This window comes from Nuphar pumila, chromosome 11 (assembly GCF_984573655.1).
Source record: "Nuphar pumila chromosome 11, dmNupPumi1.hap1.1, whole genome shotgun sequence".
In the NCBI taxonomy this organism is placed as follows: Eukaryota; Viridiplantae; Streptophyta; class Magnoliopsida; order Nymphaeales; family Nymphaeaceae; genus Nuphar; species Nuphar pumila.
In genome coordinates, this window is record NC_143259.1 from 8,640,997 (window position 1) to 8,664,111 (window position 23,115).

The 23,115-nt window shown below is 37.1% G+C and overlaps 2 protein-coding genes across 2 annotated transcripts; one reads left to right on the top strand and one right to left on the bottom strand.

Moving 5' to 3' along the window:
- Positions 1-4,249: 4,249 nt before the first annotated feature.
- LOC149821852 (cytochrome oxidase complex assembly protein) lies at positions 4,250-8,691 on the bottom strand. The gene is made up of 4 exons (XM_089980666.1): positions 8,592-8,691; positions 7,614-7,757; positions 5,531-5,718; positions 4,250-4,737 (listed from the first exon to the last, which is right to left on the bottom strand). The coding sequence occupies exons 1-4, from the start codon at positions 8,678-8,680 to the stop codon at positions 4,550-4,552; spliced, it is 609 nt and encodes a 202-aa protein (XP_089836792.1). The 5' UTR covers positions 8,681-8,691; the 3' UTR covers positions 4,250-4,549.
- Positions 8,692-12,078: 3,387 nt separating this feature from the next.
- LOC149821853 (guanine nucleotide-binding protein-like NSN1) lies at positions 12,079-21,756 on the top strand. Its single transcript, XM_089980661.1, has 10 exons — positions 12,079-12,148; positions 13,217-13,261; positions 13,364-13,608; positions 14,299-14,410; positions 14,512-14,685; positions 16,043-16,260; positions 17,330-17,594; positions 18,236-18,415; positions 18,487-18,698; positions 21,164-21,756. Exons 2-10 carry the CDS (start codon positions 13,243-13,245, stop codon positions 21,503-21,505), a joined length of 1,767 nt encoding a protein of 588 aa, XP_089836787.1. The 5' UTR covers positions 12,079-12,148; positions 13,217-13,242; the 3' UTR covers positions 21,506-21,756.
- The last annotated feature ends 1,359 nt before the right edge of the window (positions 21,757-23,115 follow it).

The following is a 23,115-nucleotide window of genomic DNA, read 5'->3' on the forward strand; positions in this document are numbered from 1 at the left end:
ACTCATTTTTAGTCCATCTGATCTTAACCTCGTTACCTACTGAGTATGGACCATTTAAAATCTCCTACAACACACATAATAATGAGTGGTCTTTTAATGACCTATTGGCTAAGTGTGTTAAGGAAGATGAGAGATTGAAGGGTGAGAGGGTGTCAAGTGCACATATGGCCTCTCATAAGGATAAACAAAGGTCGAGACCAAAGAAAAGCTCCTTCAAAAGGAAGAATCAGAAGAAGGCCACTGGGGAAAGTTCAAACTCTTAGACGAAAGCTAAATCCCAGTTTGGTGGCCCTTCTATAAAGTGTTTCTTCTGCAAAAAGAAGGGGCATAAGAAGGTGGACTGTTTGAAGTATAAGAAGTGACTCGAAAATAAAGATAATAAGTCATTTGTTACTCATGAGTGCAATTTAATTCATGTTCCATTGCATAGTTGGTGGATTGATTTTGGTGTCATGGTGCACATTGCCAACTCTTTGCAGTGCATATTCTGAATAAGGTTCCTACGAAGGTTGTTCAAAAGACTTCTTACGAGTTATGGACAGGTAGAAAACCTTCTTTATCATATATGCACATATGGGGATGTCCAGCAGAAGCTAAATTGTATAACCCACATATAAAAGCTTTTGATCCTAGGACAACTAGTGGTTTCTTCATTGGTTATCCAGAAAGATCGAAAGGCTTTAGGTTTTATTGTCCATCTCATACACCACAGATAGTGGAAACAGATAAAGCAAGATTTCTTGAAAATGGTTCTGTTGGGATAGATGCATCTCAAAATATTTATTTTAAGAAAATGTAGGATTCAGGTTTCACACCTGCTAAGGATAAAGACCCAATTTTCTCTATCATTGTTCCTTCGAGTAATGTAAGAGAAAGTCCAGTTAATGAAAATCAATCCCAACTAGATTCGGTTGTTGATGAGGATATACAACAACAACAGGATATAGAGGCTCATTTTGAACCACCTGTAGCACCTGTATGGAGGTCCATCAGAATTAGAAAATCTTTTATCCATCCTGACTATGTGGTGTATTTACAAGAGTCAAATGATTTCATAGACATTGATGAAGATCCCTTCACATTTGCAGAAGCCATTGAAAGTGAAAGATCAACACATTGGATCAATGCCATGAAAGAAGAGCTTGACTCTATGGCAAAGAACCAAGTGTGGGATTTTGTACCTCGGCCTGATGGAGTTAGACCTGATGGTTGAAAATGGGTTTATAAAACCAAAACAGACTTTAAAGGTCATGTGGAGAGGTACAAGGCTAGGCTTGTTGCAAAAGGTTTCACACGGATAGAGGGCATTGATTATAATGAGACTTTTTCTCTTGTTTCAACTAAGGAATCATTGAGGATAATCATGGCCCTCGTAGCTCATTTTGATTTAGAGCTACATCAGATGGATGTGAAAACTGCATTCCTGAATGGGGATCTGGATGAGGATGTATACATGCAACAACCTCCTGGTTTCTGTATAGATGACTCAAATAACTTAGTTTGCAAATTGAATAAGTCAATTTATTGACTTAAACAGGCCTCCCGCAAGTGGTATAAGAAGTTCAATCAGGTAATAATGAACTTTGGATTCAGTGAAAACATTGTTGATCAGTGTATTTACATTAAGACTAGTGGGAATAAGTTCATAATTTTGGTTTTATATGTTGACGATATTCTTCTTGCAACTAATGATTTGAGTCTTTTACATGAAACAAAAGACTTTCTTTCCTCTCATTTCGATATGAAAGACATGGGTGAGGTCACTTATGTCCTTGGAATCGATATCCGTCGTAACAGAATTAAGGGTGTCCTTGGCCTATCTCAGAAATCCTATATCCTTAAGGTTCTTAAAAGATATGGGATGGAGAATTATTCTCCTAGTTCGGCAGCTATAGTGAAAGGGGATAAATTGAGCTTAAAGGACTGTCCTCAGGATGATATTGTGAAGGCTCAGATGGATGTTGTCCCATATGCCTCGACAGTTGGAAGTTTACAGTACGTGCATACCTGCACTCGACCTGATATAGCATTTACTGTGGGAATGCTTGGTAGATATTAGTCAAATCCAGGCATTGCGCACTGTAAGGTAGCGAAGAAGGTCATGCACTATTTACAAGGAACGAAAGACTATATGTTGATTTACAGGAAAGTTGACCACCTAGAGGTCGTTGGATACTCTGATGTGGACATAGGAGGGTGTATTGACAGTAGAAAATCAACTACTGGATACATTTTCCTTCTAGCGGGTGGTGTTGTCTCATGGAGAAGCGAAAAGCAGTCTACCACTGATGCTCATACCATGGAGGTGGAATTTATTGCTCTATACGACACTTCGTCACAGGCCATTTGGATAAAGAACTTCATTATGGGTCTTGGTATAGTGGACTCTATTGAGAGACCACTAAAGTTTTTTTATGATAATGAAGCAGTCGTGTCCTTTTCAAATAACAACAAGAGCTCAACATCGTGTCGACACATGGAGTTAAAATATTTTGTTGTTAAAGAAAGAACTGAGAATCATCTGGTATGTATTGATACAATTGGGACGAAGGAAATGACTGTGGATCCCCTTACTAAAGGGTTAGCACCGGGATTGTATTCCCAACATGTAAAGGGGATGGGTCTTTTTTATTCCTTCTTATGTATGACAATACATTATGTGATCACATTTGTGTTTATGTTTTGATTTTCTAAGGTTTTGTGTTATTGTTGATTTTGCATAAAGAATCTCTCATATGGGTTAGAGAGAACAACTGAATAACAATATTAAAGGACCAATAGAATATGTGAGAGATCAACCTATTCATAAAGGTAATTTCTTTACATGCCTAAGCACTGAAGGTGAATTGTAGAGTAGTACAAGGAAATATGACATTTCATAAAGGGGTGTTCATATCCTTGACTCATACGATTTATCCTTGTGATAAAGGGTGGCATGTGAACCCACATAAAGAATTAAATCGAGATAACGGTATACACCTCGATTTAATACACTTTTGGTGTCAATGGGTCAAGTGGGAGATGTTGGACATTTTGGGTTACGGGTCTAACCCACAGTCTGACCCAGTTTGACACCTACTAGTGGGTCACATAAGTGGCTAAGTAATGGAGATAGTGGGTGGGAGTTACGTGAATGTGGAGAGACCACATTCACGTAACTGCCTAATCTCCCATTACAAATAAGGGGTTAGGGGCTACGAAGATGATGAGTGTTCATAGTCATTATCCTGCCTGAATTCTATTCCACATTCAGACTTAGCGGAAAGGGTCTTGCTCACCGTCGACCTAAGGCCTGAGCTCATTGTGGGCGTCGACCGGCTGAGGAGAATGCCGAGCTTCCTACACGAACAATGGCGAATTCAGGTACACTCCCTGTCATTGTTGTTTTTGCAGGGATACGCCCACATGGGATGCAATTGGATCAATCTGCATGGATCCAGGTCCAGTTCCAGTCGGACCCAAGTCAGGCTAGTCCATTCTCAGGGAACCCAAATATTTCTGATCACCGGAGAATTGTGTTGGAATTCCAGTTGGAACAGTGCCTCACAAACATGGTACTGACTCCAGCGACTACTTCCAAGTTTTATGCATGGGCTTACGTTACCTTTTTTTTTTCTTAATGTGACATGGAGAAGCCACTCTTATGGTTCGGGCTTCCCATAGAGGCCAAGTGTCACATTGACCATGGACCTGAGTCAATATCTGCACTGTAAAACTCCAGAGTACTCTCCTCTCCACCGTGCATAATTTTCCATTTGGCTTAAGCCTTGCAGCAAAGGGGACGCACCGGAGTATCAAACTCTTGACCTCCTTCAAACCCTTTTTAGAATTTACAAAATTTTAAAAATTGTAAATAACAGAAAGTTTCAGAATAAAATTTTAAAAGAGAAATAGTTCAGAAAATATAAAAAATGAACAGTTTTTGTCATGTCAAGTACAGTAAAACAACACAAGTCTAGAGAGAGAGGGGGGGAGGAGGAGGCTGGCTCTGGCCTCTGTTCACTGGCGGCACTTTGCGACAGGTGTGTGTGAGTCTAATTTCCACACGGTTCAAACCTCAATTTAGAGCTTCAAACCAAGAGTTTAAATGGTTTATTTCATCTTAGCTGCATCGTGTGTGAACCATAATGCATCGACAGCGCTCTGAAACGTGTGGAATGAAGAATCCTCATAAAAGATGCAATCCACAGGATGACACTAACAAATATTCTTATTGAGAAGTTCAAGATAGATTCTCTTTCCACATGCATTAAGCAGGTATCAAGTTCACTTGAAATTTTGAAATGCTTATTTCAAGTATGTGAGAAAAACATTACAGCAGCAAAATGATTCCCTGCATCATATTTTCATTCTCTTATTCCATGTCCAAGCATCTGAAAAAGAATGCTTCAGAGCAGCAAAATTATTCCATGGATCATTTATTCTCCAGCAAATCAGTGGATCTAATAATGAAAACTTCAAATTTGACTAGCTGAAAAAGGCCCACGGACGGCATTTTATGACATTGTTTAAAATTAAGCTACTTCATATGATTGCAGCCTGATTTAAGTCAAATATCAGTGTCCTTTGATGCTTGAGCCATACACGGCTTGCATTCTACATGCATGTCTGGTGAAGGATCTGTCAGACTAATACGAAATGTCTGCTGTTGTTCATCATTTCCAGGAATATGGAGAAGTGCTTCCATTATTAGAATGTCCCAGTCTTGGTGGTGTAAAAATGTAAACCATCTGCTCTCTGGCACAAGAACAGAAAACTGATTATAAAAGAGCAGCAAAATTAAGACTAAATGCATAAATTTTCAATACCAGAGTACCCACTCCATTACAATATTCAGTTGAATCTTCAATATGAAGAGAATTAAACTAATCATGGGTAGGGCTGAATGTGATAACTGGAGTTATAGCTATCTTAACTAAGCGGCTATGGGTTTCAATCCAACTAGCAAGCTAACCTGCCAAAACAACAACATAAAAATAATGCTGACTGGATGGAGTTCTGTAATCTTTCAATGAACGAAGGTGCCCATGCACAAAGTCACTAGAAAGAAAATGCAGACTCCCAGTTGGTAAGCTATTCTAATATTTAACGGGTCTATTAACACATCCCATGACAAACGTGTATAAGGTTAGAAAAAAAGATACATGTAGTGCGACTGCCCAAAGTTAGAAAAGGTTTAAGTAAAGCTCATCATGTCAAGCCTATGTCTGGTACTCATGTTTGGTTGGTTGAATGGAATTTAGCTTATCCTAGTCCAGTTTGGCTTCTTCTATGAAAAAGATGTTTATAGCACGAGAATGCACACTGATCTTCTGTTAGCTTTAAAGTCAAACTGAAACTAAAGTTGATCTACGTGATTGTTTAGAGGAAATTTAAGAAAAGTTTCACCAGTTTTTTTGAGTTGAAAGGATTTTACTATGCTAGTAGCATTACTAATACCAAATATGCCACAAGAATTCAAACATACTTGATGTCAAATTTAAATTTATCACAGATAATGTCAAGACCAGCAAGAATTCAAGAAATAAACCTCCATGTCGAACAGCCTTCAACTGAAATATGCCGCTTCCTTTTGGTCCTGAGACAGGGAAGGTGCAGGATACAGAATGCCGTTTATGAGCAACTGCAAGTGATGCATTGTACCATGGACCTCTGACAATTGGCTCCCCAATGGATTCTATAATTTTCTTGTTCTGACTGGCATTCTTTATAGCCTTACTGCAAACACAATACTCGTATCATGCATTGCATATGAAGACATCATTGGTATATTCCTTATACTGTTTAAACTTTGCAGGAACCAAGCAGTAGTATACTTGATGAAGATTCCATGCTTCAAGATTATTTTTAGGGGACATACTTTACACTGGGTATGGTTTGTGTAATAAAAAAAGCCATAAGCAGATGTTTCCTTTATGAAGAACAGACAAGAGATGTATTAGTATTGGAGTTTCCCCAGGCCAAACCATCAAATCTGAAACACCTTAAATGGTTATTTATTGTGAGGTTACTAGCAATATTTAAGAGTATAACTAGTTAGGTGCACTAATTCCAGTTGATAGGACAGCACATGGCAAACAAAATCCAAGTCACAGTGCAGTAACTCTTAACAGACCTGGCTAGGTTTCAATTTCAATCAACTTCTGATCATAGAGCGATGATAGGGCTAGGATTTTAATGTGTTCAGAGAATACAATAAAAAAGTAGTTCAGTTGGAAACATATGAGCAAGCCAGAAAAAATAGTTTTATTTGTCTTAAGATAGGAATTTTATGTATGTATGTTTGCATGTTTCATTGGCAAAAGAGTCGCAAGCAAGATACTTTTGTTGGAAAGGATGAGAATTTGCATCCATGATTTATGTCATGACTCTGATCCATGTTATTTGGACACTTCTACACAGCTACCATGTTTGTGTTAAGACACTTGGTTACAGTGAACTGACACTCCTTGGACAATCAGTAAGATTCCAGTTTTTATGGAGTGGCCAACACTTTCGACACTCTGTACAGGTGTCCACAAATTAGGACATCTATGGAGACTTCTATATAATTTCAGCATTAGCCTTTCTTTTTCTTTTTCTTTTTCTTTTTCTTTTTCTTTTTTGTTATATTGTATGTAACACATTCTTTTTTTGTGATTATTTTGTCAATCTTACATAAAATTGCAAACATCTTGATGATTTGATTCCAAAATCACGTACTCTTTGTATTTTCCCATGGTTCATTAGACAAAGAATTATGTCATAGAATATTAGTGCTCTCTTAACTTTTACCCTCTCATGCATTAAGTTACTAGCTTGACACCAAACAAGAATAGGTCTTCTCTCTACATATGCATATATGGCTGTATCCCCACATATGATTTTTGTAAGTTACCATGCCCAAAGCCTATAGGTAGCACGACTACCAATTTTGAGATGGTTTTGTGATCATACTAATACATGATCTGGAGAGAAATCATGAGCAAACCACACATGCACATCACACACACCCACACGTGCAAACACACACAGAACAACAACAATAAGCCCTACCTCACACATTTCTTCAGAAATCACCTATGCTGCATCAGTGGAGTACCGTGTGCCTGTATGTGCATCCATGCAACAGCTATTTGTATTGTTTTCTACCCTAATAAAGATGTTCCAAACCAATTAGTGCACGCCACCATGTGTTGGGAGTCTTGGGACGTTGCAAGTTCAAAACCCAATGGTATGTTGTGTAACTGGTAGGGGTCTGCCTAACCCGAGCTTACCTTTCAAAAACAAAAAAAAAGATGTTCCAAACAAAATACTAAAAATTTATATGGCAAAAGGTACTAAGATATTTGCAACCAAATGACCTAGAAATTGTAAACGAGTACAGCATTTTATACTTTATACTGGATTTTGACTTTGTATAGCAATTGTTTCTCAGATTCCCTCTCCCCCACAACACCAACCCAAACCCATCAAGAGAGAGAGAGAGAGAGAGAGAGAGAGAGAGAGCACTTTACTGAAAATTCTGTAGTTTACATACATTTTCTCACGATAGTCAGAAAAGGGGTATTCATCCAATGTCTAATAGCTTAAGATCAGCCAAATTTATCAAATTAAAGACATGAGTGAGATACCTGCTACAACCATGATAAATTGCCAAGTCATCAAGGGCACTCAAAGCGAAGCCACCAGTAAGACTAATTAGCAAAACTGAAACAGCTCTACGACCAAAAACGCCAAGCCTGCTAACTTTTCCACCCTCAGCCGACGTAGAAAACCTATCAAATATGTACAGGAAATGGTAAACTTTTTCTTATCACAACCATCAAATTAACGTTTACAAATCATAACTAGAAAGTTTTCCAAAAATAAAATGGAAGTTGAGCACAATTCACAACATTAAGATGAAAGATAGTCCAAGACAAACTGCTACTAGATGAACCTCATCATTCTGTGCACCCAGTCATGGCCTTCTTTGCTATAGTGAAAAGGGTGTCCAAAAAATGAATGATCCATCCCAATGAGACATGTTTATGCAAGTAACTGAAATAAAGTTTCACAAAGAACGCATATTACGGATTTTATCAGAGATAGCTAGTAGGGCAGCCTTCGGAAAACAGTCAAATAAATGACATGACTGCTCAAAACTCTAGCATTTATGTCGGCCAAACATCAAGCATTTCCCAAAATTCCCCAACTCCATGTTTTCATCAATTGGTTGAGTTTAAAATCCTTGGCCCTGTCATAAGCGCCGCCTAACACATCTGCCCACAGGCCATAAACCCAAGTCCAGGGACTGACTTCAATAGAATTCCAAGTCAACAGATCCAAACATGAAACGTACCCTAATGATGTTCCCAATGATCGAGTTGGTGCTCTCCCGTTTTCATGTATATGAGTTAGCTTCCAGGAGATACATCTATTCGATTTATATCTTTCATATAGAAGTCAGCAAAATGGTAACTGGTTGACTTGAGACTGAAAATATCATCAACAATATTAGTAGCGATGACCTAGAACAACTTTAACCTAAATCAATTGTATCAGTGATTCAAGAGTTCTATCACTAATCCCAACCAATAATAAATAAATAAATAAAACTTTTGCAGTACCTGATGAGATGGGGAATGGTGGGAGGAGACGAATGGTGAGGGGAAAGTGAGGTTTTGAAGAGCGCAGAAACGCCCCTGCCGCCCAACATCACCCCTTCCTTTCCTTGTGTTCCTCTCGTCTTCAACGATATTAAAGGAGACCGTCTCTGTGTGACGCGGAATGGTGTGTTAGCTTGCGGTTAAATTTTAAAAACAAGCTCCTTCGTCCATTGCCGCGCTCGATGGTATTTCTGATTCATGAAATGTCCATCATACCCCTGTTTTGTAAAGCTGGCAGCAGGTTATTATGTGAGCTTTTACTCTAGAAACGAAATTTTAGCACGGTTGAGACAAAAGTGCATAGAGCCATAGACCCCTTAGTCTATAAGGAAGTTGCTGGGTCCGGGCCCATCTGGATACCCAACCGGATCCGGAGTACTCAATTGTCAATATTAATAACTGGGTCGGGTATACCCAGTCCAGACCCGACTTGATTTTAGTAGGCCCATGGGTTCAGGTCAGATCTAAAATATAGATCCGTAATGAAAAGGGGCAGGTATTATAAGTGAATATCCGAACCGGTTGGACCTCACCCGCTTTTTATACCCAACCCAAATGGTTCACAGTATTGTAAAACAAAACCTATTTTATTCTTGAACCGACCCGAACCCGAACATGCTTCGTACCCCCAATCGATTATGTACCCAAACCCGTTTTATATTTGGTAGTACCAATAAATAACTCGATGATTGGTAAATCTTATGCATTTCTCTTTTAGTAATCAAAACCTTATTTGATTTTTATGTAGATACTTGGTATGGCTATTTCTTTTATATTTAATTTTTATATTATTTCAACTATTTAATAACTTCTCATATGTTAGCTTCTAATCTCTTTAATAAATAGTTGATTATATTAATTTCCATTGTTTTTTATTGATGCGCAATTAGGTCTAGAATATCAAATATATCAAAACCCGAGCTGAAACTTGAACCTATTAAGGCCCAAACCAATCATACCAAAACCGGTTAACTCATATGGGTCTTTTTGTTTAGCCATACCAAGACTTGAACCTAACCTGAATAAAAAAATGGGTACATTAGAGACCCAGCCTGGTATATACCTAAACCTGTTAACCCATATGGGTCCACAAATTCCAGCTATGTCGGAACCTGAATTAGATTGTGTCGGCTTTGGGTCTTACTTTGAGACCCAATTAAAATCAGGTATGGTAAGACCCGAACTTAACCCAACCAGGTTACAATCCTAACTCATATATATATATATATATATATATATATATATATATATATATATATATATATATATATATATATATATATATATATATATATATATATTAAAAATATAATTCATTTTTAATAGATGTTATGGGGATGGCAGTAGACTGGGGCGGAGGCAGGGGACAAGGTCTCCACCCCCTCCCCATCTCAAAATCGGGAGTTCCATCCTCAACTCCATTCCCATTTCATGTCCTCCATCTCCAGTCCAAATGGGGCGAGGCAGAGCAGGGCTCCATCTCCCTCAGTCTATTGCCATCCCTAAAGAAGGATTGGGGACGGGACAGGACAGGGCGGGGATCGGGATAGAGATGGGGCAGGGAGAGGAACAACATAAGTCCATCCCCGTCTCCATACCCACACAGATTTTGATTTAAACCTTAATCCCCGTTTCATGTCCTACATCCCCAGTACAAATGAGGCAAGGTGGGGTGGGGGGCCGTTTTCGCATGGTCCACTGCCATCCCTAGTTGTTTAGCCGCGTAAATAAGTAAATACTAAATGACAACTTGTCAGAATGGATTTTTTGAACGAAGTTGTTTTTCAAAATGAATTTGAGGATCAGCCTATTTAGAAATGAATCAAACAATTTTGAATTAGCATTTTTGTTTGTTTATATTTAAAAAGATGATAGAAGACATAAAATTCAAATAATCAAGAAAATTTATGATAATGCAGAAAAAAATTAAACAATAAGGATATGAATGTAGACTAATAAATGTTCACATTAAGTGAAAATATAATTTAATGATTGCCTTTTAATTTCATACAATTTAGCTTGATAAGAGAATGATTAATATTTGAGTATATATAAATGAAACATCAAACCATTTAAACCGTAGCTAGAAATGCATTATTGATTGAACGTAGAAAAAAGTAATAAACATTTTTTTATACATTTATATGTGTACTCAATTGGAAGCAAGAGGTTTTAAGTTGAGAAAGAGTAAGTCAAAATATATGGAATGTCGGTTTAGTAAGCAACGAAGTAGTGATGGGAGTGTAATGAAGCTTAGTGAGCAAGAAATATCGGTGGATGATTGTTTCAAATATTTGAGATATATCATTCAAAAGTATGAAAAAATTGATGGATATGTAAATCATAGGATAAAGGTTGAGTGGATGAATTGGAAAAGTGCAACTGGAGTGTTATGCAATCATAAAATGCCATTGCGGTTGAAGAAAAAGTTGTATAGGACGACTATTAGGCCCGCTTTACTATATGGTACAGAATGTTGGGCTGCCAAGAGACATCATATTCAAAAAATGAGTATAGCTAAGATGCTTATGCTTAAATGAATGTGTGAAAATACAATAAAAGATAAAATTCGAAACGAGGAGATACATAAGAAGGTAAGCGTTGCACCCAATAAAAATAAGATGAGAGAATCGTTTACGGTGGTTTAGACATATTCAGCGAAGGCCTAATGATACTCCAATTAGAAGGATGGAGAAATGAAAAAGTATATTAGTTAAAAGAGGTCGGGGTAGGCTTAGGAAGACTTGGATGAAGATGATAGGAAAGGATATGAATGCTTTGAACATCACTGAAGTCATGACATTGGATAGAAATGATCGGAGGAGAAGGATTCATGTGAAAAACCCAGAATGATTTTTTTTGTTGGTTCACCGACCCCAATTGTTTTGGGATGAAGGAGGAGTAGTAGTAGTTGTTGTTGTTATATGTGTACTTAATACTAATGTATTTTATTCAAAAAATTAAACCAGCTCCAATTGTTATTTAGTGACAGGGACAAGTAAATACAAAAACAATAGATTGTATTCCATTTACAAACCAAATTATTTACAAAATGATTAATATGTTTAGCAGATTCAATTTTGGATTGAATGATTTTCAGTCAACCCTTTTAAATTACTGATTGTTTAAAAATGATAAAAAATGTAAAATTCAAAAAAATCAAGACAAATTATGAAAAAGTGCAGAAAAAAATACGAACTTGGTCCAATTAAATTATAAATTATGAGTAGTGTCGAATTAAACCAAGACAAATTAAGAACGACTTCCAATTAAAATTTAAATTACTCATTTAATGCATAACCAATCAAATTAGCAAATAAACATTAAAAATATTCTAAAAAGAAGAAAAAAACGAATCATCTGGAAAACCGACTCAATCGGTTGAATGAACCGGTCTATTTAAAAGGAACCTGACCCCCCCCCGAAAACCTACTTACTTGACATCCGATCTACGCTCGCGCCTCTCTCGGCCTCTCCTCTAGCAGACGATTGCAGAGCGGCCGGCCGGCGGTGTTCAGGTCTCTCTCTCTCTCTGAATGTTTCCAGTTCCCTCTTTCTCGATCTCTCCGTCTTTCCCGATTTTTGGGGCCTTTGATTTTGGGGATGGTTGAATCGAGTATCCTTGTCACCCTCTCCGTATCTCTGTCTATGAGGACCGAAAAGGGGGAGGAGGAGGGTTGGATCCTTGAAAAATAACCCTAGTTCAGGTTTAGATGATTATGGCCATGTATGTCTTTCAGTAGGCCCAATTTGGAAGCTATTCTCTTCTAGCTGTCCTTCCAGGCCCGGTTGTTTTTCTCGTGCAAGATATACCCGGAAGCATATATTCAGAATTGCCTCCAGTTCAAATTTGATCATGGTAGATTGGTTCACCAGTGGACGCTGGGAGGCGTGAGATTTTGATCTCTGGAAGAGTACAAATAACATTTTCGTGGGACAAAATCTACCCATTTATCTATTGATTCTGCAATATCCTTTATTTGATGAATACGTTTCTCCTTAATTTTATGGCTATCTATTGAAGCTTGAAATTCCTGGTAATTTATTTGATTAGGTGTTAAATAATGAGAATAGCTTAGAGTCAATTCAGCCAAGGGTAGTTTTACCTTCGTTCTCTAACATCGACTGCAGATACCAATCAGTCTGCATGAATAAAGAGAACAAACAGTTATGAATTTTGTTTTGTAAGAGTTGAATCCCAAAAGCACTACAGAATCACAAATTTTCATTGCCCTTCCTGCAGGACTCATGAATTGTCTAAAAAAAATATTGTTACCCTTGCGTTTGAATTTGACTAATATATTTCGATCCTTTCTCGTGATGGAGGTGATCTGACTGACTTCCAAGTTCCAGCACAAGATGATGTTTTTTAATATGCATTTTATAAGTGAGACAGAGTATGCGATGGATGAACAACTTCACTAAATTAGCATTTAATCCAATGGCATTGACTACTGTGCTATGTTTTCTGTTCATAATGGCACATGAAATTTTTTTCTTTCTTAGGTTTTCTGTAAAAACTTATTCATGATCTCATTATTGATCCAAAATGCTAACCCTAACTATTGTGTGCATTTTTGATGTAGGGTTTTTGGTTGTGGGAGTAGCGGAAATGGTGAAGAAGAGCAAGAGTAAGCTATTTTGGTCCCTTTTTTGTGAATTTATAAGATTTTTTATTTCTCGATTGTTTACTTCCTCATCATTGATTCTGTTTTACTGAGTTTTGTGTGTAGAGAGCAAGAGTAAGAGAGTGCCTTTGAGAAGGAAGTACAAGATCCTAAAGAGGGTCAAGGAGCACCATAAGAAGAAGGCCAAAGAAGCAAAGAAGCTCGGATTGAAGCGTCGGCCAAAGGTTGAAAAAGATCCCGGGATTCCCAATGATTGGCCATTCAAGGAGCAAGAACTCCGGGCACTGGAAGCTCGACGTGTTCGTGCAATCGAGGAGTTGGAGCAGAAGAAGGCCCTTAGGAAAGAAAGGGTATACCCGTCTTTGGCTTTCCTTGTTCAAATTATCTTTGGTTCCATTTAAGGATTCTCTTATTTGTTTTTCATTTGAAATGTTCTTCGTTTTATTAGTTACAACTTATGAACATAAAAAATAGATCGCCTTAATTCTGAATGATGGAGATATACGGGAGCTTATTTCCCTTGGAGGATTTCTAAACCATTCTGATTGCGCCCATCAAACTGGAACAGTGAAAAGATATCTTCATATATGAAATGGAATTGGTTTAGCAGTTGCATGAGGGATGGATATACACTAATATAGTGAAAAGGATAAAATGTAATTCTGATAATGTCTAGTGGGCAATGCAACCATAATGAATTTAAGAGATGATTTGTCATAACTTTTAAACTTATAGGAAGGTTAATACATTTACTACTGTTGTTATCAACTAATGAATTAGGATAGCAATCAATTAACAACATGTTGTATGTCAAAATAATGGGCTATTTTCATGCTTACATTTAGTAAATTAGTATATAAGGAAAGTTTCTGACTAATTTTATTTGTTTTACCTGGGCATATTTTGAGGACATTACTTTTATATGGAAACGATTTTTTGTGTGATTGTTGAATTGGCAATTACATAGTCTGGATTTGGAATGATTGAGCTACAATATGGTTGTCTTTTTCACATGAGAACGAATTTGTTGTCATTTCTAGGCTCAAAAGAGGAAGTTAGGATTGCTAGAAGGAGGTGATAAGCAAGCAGGTGCAGCATCTGCTAAAGAGGGCAATTTTATGAAGGATGACATAGGAATCAACAAAGTCCATGGTGGGTTGCTTGTTTTCTAGTTTCTTCTTGGTACAACAAATATAATTATAATTCCTTGTGTTTTTCTCCTTATGCATAAACAAGTTCTTTTTATGTTTCAGACAACTCTGAAAGGGCTTTCTATAAGGAGCTGGTGAAAGTCATTGAGCTTTCAGATGTCATTCTGGAGGTTCTTGATGCTCGTGATCCTCTTGGGACACGATGTATTGAGATGGAAAAGATGGTGCAAAAGTATGGTCCTGATAAACATCTTGTTTTGCTTCTTAATAAGATTGGTAAGGACATAACTGATTAATAACTTGATGCATAGTCTGAAAGTTCTATGATTATGTAGGTTCAGATTCTGTTAATTTCTGTATTTAGAGAAGAGATTTTAATAGAGGAATGCATTTTTGGGTGGTTAAGTTTAAATTTTGGGGAGTTTCTACTTTCTAGGCAATAGGTCAACACTTCAATTATTTTCACATTGTGATATTCTTTTGAATAACTTGTGCTACATGAGCCCCACCATCAGTGTATCTCTTATTTTAGCTGCTATTCTTTTGAGAGGGGCCAGAGGGCAGAGTGAATCTTTTTGCTATATATTATATCTTTTTTTTTCCTGTTTTTTTGCCAACTCCTTTTTGATTCATCAGTATCCTCACAATTGACACTTCTTGTGTCTTAATTGTATGAGATACATAGTCAAGTAATTGTCAATTCAGTTTGCAAAGAAGTTAATTTTGTTTGGATAAAGAAAGACATAGTCAGTAGCCTCAAGTTATCTCTAATTGAATCCAAACACCTGCTTTGGGATCTTTGACTGCATTGGCCAGTCAAATATAATCTGAACCAACTAATCCAACTCTTTTCAGTTGATTTGTTGATTATGTATGTTGGCACATTTCACATGATGTTGAACTGTGCATTCTTTACCTATTTTTTCCCTTACAATGCTAGATCTCTTATCGACTATGTAACATGGGTACTTCTGGAAGGTTGCTGCACCGATGTCCACACCAGTACCTTTATCGGTACTTCTTGGGTACAGTTCAGACTTCAGACCAGTTTTAAATCTGGCTTGACCCATGGCTGACCCATTATCTATCATATTGGGTCATTTTCATCTGTCTTTAAGGTGCATAAAGGTTTGTTTATATCCCTTCTTGTATGGTATTTGATATGTGTCCTTGTGCGCATGCCCCCATACCCATACTTTTAGAAATTCTTTTTGTCATACCTTACATACCCACACCACATCTATGTAACACAGGCTGTGGATAATTTAGTATATTCACTTTTCTTGTCTATAATTTTCTCTACGTCTTTTGTCCTTTAACATGGATTTATGTGAACTACTGTCTTGACATTGCCTGTCAAAGTTTTGATTAAGTTCTGGGTCTTTGTCTCCATAGGTAAGTCATTAATTGATTATCTGTTTTTTTGTTTGTTACTTTAGTGTATAAAAATTTGGCAATTGGAACTAGTGAAAAGACATATTTTAGCTTAATGAAAAGATATATTATTTGATAAACACCTTCATTGTTTGTATGTGATATATTAGCCTAATGATGAGATATATTATATGATAAACACCTTCGTTCTCTGTATTTGCCTCTAGATTATTTATTTATTGTTAATCATCTTTGTTAGATCTCGTTCCTCGAGAAGCGGCAGAGAAATGGCTCAAGTATTTACGTGAAGAGTTACCTGCCGTTGCCTTCAAGTGTAGTACACAAGAACAACGATCAAATTTAGGGTGGAGATCTGCTTCAAAAACTGCAAAGCCGCGCAACTTACTGCAAACAAGTGATTGCCTTGGAGCTGAAACTCTTATAAAATTGCTGAAGAACTACTCCAGAAGCCATGAGGTATCATCTGTTCCATTAGAAAACTATTTCAAGGTTTCCTCTTGTTTGTGCAAGTTATGTCTCATAAAAGTGCCTTATTATTATTAAGGTGTGTAGTTCCTTTTAAACTATACTTCATGGCTTCTGGGTACTAAGTTCCCCACCGTCACATGGCACTTCTGTGTGCGGTACCCACAGCGCCACCCCATACTGCATGTTCCTCTTAGCTCCTGCTGACTCGGTAAAAATCCCGTCTTACATCCAACCACATTGATTTGGTTATTAAGTTCTCCAACCCACATGGATCATTACTTGTTTAGAACTTCTCTGAGTTTGTTGATATTTATGTTAGTCTTTATTAAAGGATGCATATCCCACTCTAGTTAAAATGGTAGATGACTAGCATATTTATGTACCAAGCAGGCAATTTTAGTTACTTACATTTATGTTGTCTGCATGTTCTTTCCAACAAGTTCTCTGGTATGCACAATGATACTTAGCTGGCAGACACCTAAGCTCCTATTTTTTTACTATGCCCTCGATCTTTCCTTGGTTGTTTAAACTAGGTCATTTGCCTTTTATTATCAACTTTGAGGTTATATCATGAAGAACAAAAGGTTTGGATTATAGTTCTTGCTCTTTCTGTTTTACACTTCAAAATTCAAATATATGTTGTGTGCACCTAGCTAGAGTGGGATGTTTTTTCATTCTAAGATTAAATCGGATTAGGGTGATTTTGAAATGGTGGAAACTGTTGGATTTAAAGTCGGCATTCTTGTTCTTGTTTTTATACTTATGTGTTTGAAATATTTCTTGTTGTGGGCATGGCTGCTTACATTGAGAATCCATCATAGAAGACTAGAAGCCTCATTAGTTGCAGCTATTTTTTTGTCACATGATGCTGTAAACATTTGTAAAAGAAATATATTCCTGAGCACATTTATGCAGCTTAGTTTTGTTTTTGTGCAAGTTTCCAGCACACTAATGCTAGTCGCTGTTAGGTACAGTATAGGATTAGATTATTGATATAAGTCAATTACTGTCCGTTGCATGTTTGAGACTAAAGTTCATTGTGGCTTGTATTTGGCAGCTGAAAAAGTCAATCACTGTGGGTGTTGTTGGGCTTCCAAATGTTGGAAAGAGTAGTTTAATAAATAGCTTGAAGAGATCACATGTTGTCAATGTTGGTGCAACCCCTGGATTGACAAGGACAATGCAAGAAGTTCAGTTAGATAAGAATGTGAAGCTATTGGATTGCCCTGGAGTTGTAATGCTTAAGCCTTGCGAGAATGGTGTATCTATAGCACTTCGCAATTGCAAAAGGATTGAAAAGTTAGATGATCCAGTGTCTCCAGGTAATTTGATTTGGTTCACAGATTTTACTGATTTTTCAAGAAGAATATGACCTTTTTTTGTGGTAGGAGAATGTAATTTTTGTGTACATTATTCCTTTTATTCATGGCTCAACGTTAAGCATCTAGAAAGATCATAGTCTTGCATGATTATAAAATAAAACAAACAAACATTTCTATTCATTTACATTGTGGTTCACCCAACGGGCGCAAATCTAGTTGGTTCCAAATCAAGCGATTCTTGAGTTAACAAAGGATGTTAAAGGAATAGTACGTGTGAAGTGGAAATCATTAGCTCAGCTCTCTCGCATATGCTCATATGAGCGTATATGCTTTTATCTATGCTTGTCCTGATATGCACAAATGTGTTGTTCTTGTATACCTGTCTATTATTGTACTTCAGTTACTGAATGCTAATTCTGATAGTATAGATTCAAGAGTTGTGAATAAGGAAATGATAAATTTGTCATGTGAGATACTTTTGAGGGGAAGGAAAAAGTCTTAACATGCACATACAGCTGTGTAACCTGTGTAAATTCATATTTTATGTGTTGATATTCCAGTTTATGGATGCATGTGACCAAGCTGCCCATTTTCTTCAAACCCTTCTGACTCTAAGATGCTGTTCTGTTTGAATCTCACAGTTAGGGAGATTCTGAAGCTTTGCCCTGCTGAGAAGTTGATGGCAATATATAAGTTACCAAACTTTAGCTCAGCTGATGAGTTCTTGCAGAAAGTGGCTTCTCTTCGAGGAAAATTGAAAAAGGGTGGTGCTTTGGACGTGGAAGCTGTGGCCAGGATAGTTCTTCGTGATTGGAATGAAGGTGCGTGCTTTAGGCTGATTCCTGTAGCATTTCACTATATAGTAAGGCTCTTATTTGGAATGTTGCTTCAGGTAAAATTCCATATTATACATTCCCTCCTGTCAGAGACCAAGGCGAGAAACTGGAGTCTGCCATAGTGTCAGAATTGGGGAAAGTGTTCAATGTTGATGAGGTTTATGGAGAGGAGTCATCTTTTATTGGAAGCCTTGTATCTATTGCTGATGCTGCTCATGTTGAAGTCCCTCCAAGCTCTCCTGTGAATTTGGATGATCAAATGGTAGAGGTAAGCTTTTTTATGTTTGTTGCTGCTTGATGGATTTCTGCTTTTCATTTCCTCTATCAGGGGGACATCCAATTACTCCCATTTAACACTTTATAGATACTATCTTAACAGTAAATAGTTCAAGACATAGTGACAAAAGTTAAAAACGGCAAAATCTCAGCAGGCAAAAAATGTGGGAGATTTTGAAATTTTTCATAATCTCACGTTTGTTTTTCAGCAAAATCTTGGGAATAAAAAATAAATTAAAATGTATTTTTTATAAGAAAATATAAATAAAACACATTAAAAAAAATCTCGGGGGTTTTCACGATAAATATCTTTTAAAAATATAAATATTGCGATATTTGTCACGGTTTGAAAATCTCATGAGAAATTGCTGTTTTAAAGTTTCAGGCAATTTCTCCCGATATATTGGCGATATTTTTATAAATATCTTGATATATTGGCGATATTTTTATAATGAGCCAAAGTTAAACAAGCCACACGAGGTTCTACATGTTGAGCCGAGCCGAGTACCTCTTGTTCTTACTTCATATTCAGCTTGCTGACCCTATTTTACGAGTTTGATCAAGCTCTTTATGAGCCAAACATGAGCCAACCCACGGACTGTTCAGCTTGTTTCCCAGCCATAGTTCCATGCCCTTTTAGCTGTGTCCATGTGGCATACCTCTGTTTTTATGTTTTTTTATTAGGCAAGTTGGGGTAGTCTGCTTTCAGTTTACAAAAGATGACATTGCAGAGAATTAATGAATCAAAGTAAACCAATCTCGTGGTTTATCCTTCCAGCACCTAGCCAAGGGCGCCTAGTTCCACTAACTTTCTAGGAATGTAATTACACTCTGTAGGGACCCATTCTCATTTGAATTTGTTCCTACTTAGCAGCCTCTGAACAATGTCCCTGGCCACAATCCCTCACAGATCTGTTCCTTCAATCGTATGCACAATCTCACTGTGCACATCTCATCTTGATGATTCCACAATCACATTTGATGCATATACATCATCTAGAATCTCAACCCACCAAAACCATTCTCTGCACTTCATGTCAGGTGGTCTAACCATGGTTGGCATTCTCGGGACTCGGTATTGGGTCACATACAACTCGGTGACTCGGGCAAGTCAAGATTTTTTATTTAATTTATTCTAAATAAATAATAAGTATGTAATTTATGATACAAAAATAAAAAATAACATATTAGGTGTGATTTATTATATATAGTAATAAACATAACTTCACAAATTATATATATATATATATATATATATATTAAATATATTTTCAAAATATTAAAAAATTACATTTTCACTATTTGAAATTGAAAAAGTGTGTTATTTGCAAAATATTATAATGTACTTGATAAAATGTAAATATCACATTGTAATCATGATATTTTTATAGTCTAAACATAAAATTTTCGGAAAATATAGACTATTGCATGAGAGTTAATTAGATGCATTAAAATAGTGCCATTTTGGTAAAATACCTATTTCTTATCATTATTTAAGTATTAAATACTATCATTTAATTCATCATCTCTCTGTCTCTCTCCCTTGAATGCTAATAAATTCTCATCCACCGATTACCCACACCAAATGCAACTTTGGAAAGTAGAAATATTTTAAAATCTAGCTTTGGAAAATTGAAGGTTTTTAATGCTTTTAGTTCATTTCTGAATTTTTATCAAAACATGTTTAATGCTTTTACCAAAACATGCTTTTAGTTAATGAAGTTTCAACATGGTAGCTAAGACTCGGCCCAGTCGATGATAAGCTCAGCCGAGTTTTACTGACTCGTCCGAGTTTGGCCTAACCGAGTTGTACTACTTTTTGAACTCGGTTATGTCCTGATCCGAGACAACTTGGGCGAGTCACCGAGTTTGCCACTCTAACCATCCATTCAATTTTGATGAAATGTTCTTTGTCATCTCACTGCATATCTAAAACGCAGTTTATGATTGCCTTTTTCCGTTCATATAGAAAAGGCCTCTTTATTTTGGAAATAAAGCAGGTATCACTGTTCACCATATTTTAGTACAATAGATGGCAAATATCTATATAGTGAATCAGAGGGCCATATGCAACACGATGTAGGTTCCTTGCAAATAATTTAAATTGTTTCCTCTCCATCTTTATTTTGATTAATAATGTTTTTTCTTTTCCTTTTTTAATATATCTGCATTTTTCAAAAGATATCTGCAAGTAAATATGTCCGTGATAGATTATAAAGAAAACAACCTGTTAGGGCCTTTGCACAAACTCGGATATCTTAATGTTGGAATAAATTAACCTTTTTAAATCCAAAAAACGCAGTCTGTTTCTTTTTTTTTTCCTTTTTCTTTTGAGAATGGTGAACTTTCTCAATTATTAATGTGGTGGTTGTGTTATTATTGCATCGTCTTCTACTTGTTCCTGAAGGTAATCAATTTCTTTCTTGATCTATAACCGTTGCCATTCCAACTGTTCAGTCCGAAGATGAAGAAAAACTGGAGGAGCTCGTGGCCTGCGACACTGTTGACTTGGCCAATGAAGCGAAGCCCCAGCACAGCAGTGGACAGAATGACAAACTTTATTCTACAGAGGGCATACTGGATCCACGGATAGCTAAAGCGGAGAAGAAGAAAAGGAAGAAGACTCAGAAGTCATCTGCTATGGACGACAAGGATGGGGATTATGACTTTATGGTTGATTACAATATCGGGAGACATGCTCCAAATAAGGCTTTGGATGATAAAATTGCTGATGGTGGTGGAAACAGTGATAAATTAAGTGATGGGGTGCCAATGTCTGGCGTCGAACTGGATGCATAAACCCGGAGCTTCTGAACCTTGTAGAGAGAGAGAGAGTTTTGCAGGATATGCCTTGTAGAATAGAGTTTGAGCATAGTTTTGGGCTTTTATCAGGTACAATGTGCGAGTGGCTGGCAAGGCTGGCTGCAGTATCTTTTTGTTTCTTGACAATGGCTAGCAAGGTTCATTTTTTGCTTTTTGGAAGTGACAATATCAACGTTGTGAACCCAATGCGTGTCTAGCGATTTGCAACATAAAAGGGTAATTTACATTTAAACGCCCAACTTGTAGCAAATTTATGTTTATCTGCCCTGCGGAAAAGTGGTAGCTGCCTACCACTGGCTTACAGCAAGTGAGCAGTTTTGAGGTTGTTTTTTGCAAATCTGACTATGCAGATGTGTTTGGCATGATCTATTTGTTAGAAAATCATACTTGAATTATATTTTTTTGATAAAAAGAAATATAAATTTTAAAATTTTGAATATTTATGTAAATCTTGAACCGTTGATTTTTAAACCTTATAAAAACCAACCTGTGTATTGCAATCCGACAATCCAAGGGCATGTGCAGTTGAGCCCCATGAGAATCACTCATTCGAATGAGAGTATGATTCTCATATGGCCTCATTTCTCATGACCAACCAAACATGAGAAAAGGGCTCATGTTATTTTGAATCAAATGTGATTCAAAATTACTCCAGTCTGTGAGATTCCTTGTGTGAGATTCCTTGTGATTCTTAATCATATGATTCAAAATCACACTACACCAATCACTTCACACCCGTGACGTTAGTGTGATGTACAGGTTCTTGTGCAAAAATGCAAATGTTGGGTGATGGGTTGGGGGGTGATGCATCCGTCTACCGCCACCTGCATCCAGCTTGCTGGAAGTGGAGACATCAACTGAAGAAGCGCTTTTGAAAAAGAGTGGTCGCCTGAGTTCAGGTATGGGTTTTTCTTTTTTCTGTTTTCTTTTTTGCTGGGAAGGGGTTGAAGCAGGTGGAGCTTGCTGGAAGGGCTCCTCCATCGAGCTCCACTACCCTCCACTTGACTCATGTGGCTTCCTGCTTGCAACTCCCTATTTCGACCTATTTTTTTCTTTTTGGATTGCTGCAACCATCTTCCAAGATTGAGCAGAGGAGCTGCAACTGTGGTAGAATTGAGATGGCGCTCCTCCAGTAACCTGCAATTTTTTCCTTTCCTAGCACCAACAAGCATGGGAATTGGAATCATATGAAATTCCAAATCATGTGATTTTGAATCTCATGAGATTCCAAATCTCAGGTGATTTATTTTCAATTTTGTAAAATCCAACCAGACATACCCTAAATTAACTCATTGAATCACTGTTGGATGACCACCTACCTCTATTACCCTTGTGCAACACACGTACCTTCCACTTCAAATTATTGAAGTGATTTGACTGCCAGCAAGCTGCTACCCAATTACCTTTTGGCTGCCTCTCTCTTCATCATAATGAAGCATACGAGAATCCTACAACATTTCATTCATGGGATACGATATCCTTGTCGCTGTCAAGATCTCAATGAAGGTTACTACTCATGAACTCAATTAAGCCAAGCATCCCACTTCTTCCCTTGATCCTCCCGTAATAGATGATGCCAACCAAGA